Here is a 5,146-nt window from a genome sequence, read left to right on the forward strand (position 1 = left end):
AGGTTTCAATGAGGTAGGTTGTGTCTTTAGTCTGCTCGAAATTTAATTTTTTTTTTTATACCCAAATACATCTTAGTTACTAAGCTTGATGAATTATAGTAGAATTCTATGGTATTGGTGTAGTAATTTATGATTTTTTTAGTTATTCAAAAGTATATATAAAACCTAAAAAAAATAGTTTGTTTGACATCCTCCATGTGCAAAGTTTTATAAGGCTTAGCAACCTATGTCAAGCAGCAACTGAGTACAAAGGTGATAACTAGAAGAGATAATTATTTGCTTTATTTCTTTATTTACTGTTCTATGTTTCAGGAAAAATAAGTTTAATTGTATTGTAATTGAAATGTGACTGTATTTTACAAAATACTAGTCGAGTAAAACACAGCCACAACAAGTTACTTTGTACAGACCAAAGGCCACCTTCATGTTACTTGATACGGTAACATGGGTGCATGTGAGCCACATTGTTGTAACTTCTGTATCGTTAGCCAGGCATGGGTGAAAGATCAATATAATATAAATAATAAATATTCTGTGTTAAACAAATGGCTCGATTAACATACCACCAACACCCAGTCAACAACATAGTGTTAAACCAACTGCCATGACATCAATTACTCAATAAACACACAATAAATATCTACATCTGTGTACAGACACTTAAAAAAAAAGAGGGCAGAGCATTACAGAAAAACATAAATTATGCCTCTTTCATTCTAAAATGAACACAAATTATAACACAAAAACATAAATATTTAGATGAAATAGCTTAAATCTCATAACATTATACATATATTTTTGTAGATATTTATTGTGTGTTTATTGAGTAATTGATGTCATGGCAGTTGGTTTAACACTATGTTGTTGACTGGTGTTGCTGGTATGTTAATCGAACCATTTGTTTAACGTTACTGTCTGCAGTCGTTGCTGGCAGGAATGTTGAGAACGAGCATGTACTCCAGGGCAAACAACCTTGCTGGGCTCCCTTTCTCTCTCTCTCTTTTTTTAACATTTTCAAGAATTTAATAAAAAGAAGATCCTAAATTAGGACAGCAACGAGCTCATAAACCAGACAAAATCATAGCAGCAGCCGTTTTTACCTCACAGTATAAGCGTAAAAACGTTAATAAAGTAACAACAAACATCTATTAAATCTATAAAGTAACAAATACATATTAATTATTACTCAAATTATTATTTCAGTCATTCTTAATGTATCAAGCATCTATATGCAAAGAAAAGCCAAAAACTATGGTTTTTATCATTAAATGAAGATGTAGCCTAAAGATGCTTTGTGAAGATGAATTACAGCCACACCTAAAATGAAAGATAAAACTTACAAAGGCTTTCCAGCTTCAAGTAAATAGGGGTTTAGCAAGCCTGCAGGTACAACTGAAACGAGAACAACATACATTCTGTAAAAGCTGTTACTCATGAAACATTCATAAAACAGGAGTAACTATGTAGAAAATTCAATCAACTCAAAAGCACTGTATTTATTCCCGAACTTATTAAGAAATGCATCATATAGCACATTTCACTGCACTGCAACTTACAATATGTCTGCTGTACAATAAATGACAGATTGGAATTTTAAAAACAAATACTGAGTCAGTTACCAGAATATTTATATACAGCATCTACTGACTAGGAACCACAGTCCAACTTGAATGAATATAAACAATAAAAAAATAAACAAACAATGTAAAAAAATACTTACTGAATCGGTTACCAGAATATTTATATACAGCATCTACTAACTAGGAACCAAAGTCCAACTTGAATGAATATAAACAATAAAAAAAATAAACAAATAATGTAAAACAATACTTACTGAATCGGTTACCAGAATATTTATATACAGCATCCACTGACTGGGGAACCAAAGTCCAACTTGAAAGTTAAAAAACAAAAAATTATGTAAAAACATATGCTGATTTGGAATTATAAACATAAAACAAACAAAATGCTGAATGTTTTCAAGGTTTCTTTAAATTTTCGATGTTAAAGCATAAGTAAATGACATACCAGCAACGGAGGAGGGCAAAGGGGAGCTACTGCCCAGGGGCCCGGGCGAATGAAAGCCGGTTATGCTGTAAAGCCCGTTTGTTTATTAGTTTATTAGCCTACTTTTCTTTTATTCAAATTGTGATTTCCTTACAATTATTTTAATGGCCACTAATAAAAATTAAAAAATTTTGCATGTAAATCCTTGGCTATTTGAAAATGATTGCCTATTTTGTTTATAAACAAATATTTAAGGGAGATATTATTACAAGTCATTTCTAGTAGCTACATACGCTTTGTGTGTAGAACCAATCACATTAAAAATCTGTTACATTTAGTTCACCTTAAAATTCTACCAAGCAACATATATCTAATACTTAAACATGATCATGTAAAACGTCTATCTAGCTATACGTATTTAACATTTACATAAGATCATGCTAAAAGTCCATTTACTTACACACATTTAATATGCACCATAACACACATCCCTGTCTAACTAAGCACATTTGATATTTTGAGAAGATAATATTCAAAGTCCATCTAGCTATGTGTGTTTAAAATCCAAGTTTTTTTTAATACATAATGTTCAATTTCACAAGCAAGTGTATAATATTTTAAAATGTAATGAAACCTGAGATGGTTGTATTTTAGAACTGCAACTACCCTATGGTAATAAGATTAAGTAAACTTCAAAGTGTTATCTCCAAAAGGTACCCCCTGTGCATCTTTATTCACTTTACATTAACAAAGTCAGGACATATAAACTACAGACAGCAGACAGATCTACACCTCATGTTATTTTGGTTATACAGTTCGGCATTATACATACAATTCATCTAACTTCTGTACCCATAATGGTAGAAAATAAAACATTATTCTACTACAGTGTATAATGTTATGTGTATTGTAAACATAAAATATTTTTGTTGACTTATGTTTATTCTACTACAGTGTATAATGTTATGTGTATTGTAAACATAAAATATTTGTTGACTTATGTTTATTCTACTACAGTTATAATGTTATGTGTATTGTAAACATAAAATATTTTGTTGACTTTTATAAATAGCAAATGTTGTGAATTCTAATCACAAGGATCTGAATCTATAGCTAAAACTTTAACAAACGCCTTATTAAAATATCATGGCCACTATCAACGCAGGGACTTTCCAAAACATTGGATAAAAACTAGTTAGTAATTTATAGCATCTAGAGATAATAATAATTGGATCGTACAGACTACTAACCATGACAATGATTGATATCTAATCATCACAATAAGTACTCACCAGACACTGATAGACTGAAAAACAAACTGTTACTGTTGGGTTTCTATATGAGACTGGTAAATTTTCGTGAATAATTTACACTACTGTATCATATCATAAGTAAACATATGATACCAACACAAGTCAACAAAAATATTTTATGTTTACAATACACATAACATTATACACTGTAGTAGAATAAACACAAGTCAACAAAAATATTTTATGTTTACAATACACATAACATTATACACTGTAGTAGAATAAACAGGCAGAACCACTTAATAAGAGTGTGTTTTGATAGTTGAGGCCCACATTGTAGCATTAAAGAAGTTACTGAAGGTGTTAAAGTCAACCAGGCTTAGAATTAGTTTTTCTTCAAACATAAGTAGCCAAGTTTACATTTTCATAAAATGTGTTGTCACACGCTCGGCTAACTTGTCAGTTGAGTTGACTTTCTATCGCTTAGCAACAATTTTGTTTTATTTCTAGCTATCACATTATTTAAATTAGCAGGCTATTAGGTACAGTTTTTCGCATACATTCTCTACAGTTATTAAAACAATGTAAACTTTTGTCACACAATCTGAAAAAAAAAAAGGTTATAGCTGCCAGTTTAATTGTGGTTTTGATTAATTTTTGTTAAATAGTGTTAATTGCTGTGCATCTTTAGTTTGGGTTTTACCAAGTATTTTCTAAAATAGTAAACGTAGCCAATAATCAAACTATAATGGAAGCAGATAATTATTAGGCTAGGGATCTGTTGATCAGAAAATTTCTATATTTTAATTATATGGTGATTACACTGAAAGGACAAAAAAGTTTATTTTTAGGTGAATCTTTAAAATGGTGCTCATTCTTTACAAACAGAGCCTGGAGATACGGTGCCTTAGGGACGGAGTTGGCTATGCAAATGTTGCGTGCTTTTGACAGAAAAGGTAAGTAAGACTGTTTTTGTTTGTAATAAAAACACCTTCCTTCGTATCCATGCTACTTTTATGTAAAATTCGTAGTGTTTTTATTTTTAGGAGCATTGAGATTGTCAGACTGTTGAGATAAAAAAAAAAGATTAACTTGAGGCTTAGGTTAAAGTTTTTTGTGTTCGTATCCAGTATTTATTTTAATTGTTTTCAAACTGCCACCCATTGGTAAGTCTGAGGGCTTATAATGCTAGAAATCAGGTTTGTGCTGAGCAGAGCAGAGATAGCCTATTGTGTAGCTTTGTGCTTAACAACAAACAAACAAAGCTTTCGCTTTAGTTATTTCGTTTTCTAACATTAATTGTAATTTTTTAAAAATCTTTAGGCATCCATTACAAAACAAACGGACAGTTAGGAAGTTGGATGACTAACTCTTCTTTGAAAACCTACCAGGATAAAATCATCTGCTTAGAAGACCATATCTCCACAATGTCTTATGAGAATGTTAAGGTAAAGTCTTGAATTGGGTAAATGCACGTGAAGTGTAACACTCTGGTGTTATCTGAGTTACTTGTGTAATGTATAGTGTGGTGTATAGAAGTTTACCAGTCTGAGGATTAAACTATAACACTGGTGGTGTTATCTGAGTTACTTCTGTAATATATAGTGTGATGTATAGAAGTTTACTAGTCTGAGGATTAAACTATAACACTCTGGTGGTGTTATCTGAGTTACTTCTGTAATATATAGTGTGATGTATAGAAGTTTACCAGTCTGAGGATTGAACTATAACACTCTGGTGGTGTTATCTGAGTTACTTCTGTAATATTCAGTGTGGTGTATAGAAGTTTACCAGTCTGAGGATTAAACTATAACACTGGTGTTATCTGAGTTACTTCTGTAATATATAGTGTGGTGTATAGAAGTTTACCAGTCTGATGATTAAAC

General features: G+C 31.2%; 1 protein-coding gene and 1 long non-coding RNA gene across 2 annotated transcripts in view; one reads left to right on the top strand and one right to left on the bottom strand.

Annotated features, from left to right (window-relative positions):
* Positions 1-1,308: 1,308 nt before the first annotated feature.
* LOC111083609 overlaps positions 1,309-5,146 on the bottom strand; it is a 9,092-nt gene continuing 5,254 nt past the window's right edge. The window contains exons 2-3 of the long non-coding RNA XR_002609138.1: positions 1,835-1,893; positions 1,309-1,392 (exon numbers count right to left, since the gene is read on the bottom strand). This is a non-coding gene — a long non-coding RNA (uncharacterized LOC111083609). The remainder of the gene's footprint in view (positions 1,393-1,834; positions 1,894-5,146) is intronic.
* The window catches only part of LOC106476334 (endothelin-converting enzyme homolog), an 8,645-nt gene continuing 7,470 nt past the window's right edge, over positions 3,972-5,146 (top strand). The window contains exons 1-2 of the mRNA XM_013936993.2: positions 3,972-4,216; positions 4,584-4,708. Coding sequence (XP_013792447.2) covers positions 4,072-4,216; positions 4,584-4,708 — 270 coding nt within the window. The 5' untranslated portion in view covers positions 3,972-4,071. The remainder of the gene's footprint in view (positions 4,217-4,583; positions 4,709-5,146) is intronic.

This window comes from Limulus polyphemus, unplaced genomic scaffold, assembly GCF_000517525.1.
Source record: "Limulus polyphemus unplaced genomic scaffold, Limulus_polyphemus-2.1.2 Scaffold10313, whole genome shotgun sequence".
In the NCBI taxonomy this organism is placed as follows: domain Eukaryota; kingdom Metazoa; phylum Arthropoda; class Merostomata; order Xiphosura; family Limulidae; genus Limulus; species Limulus polyphemus.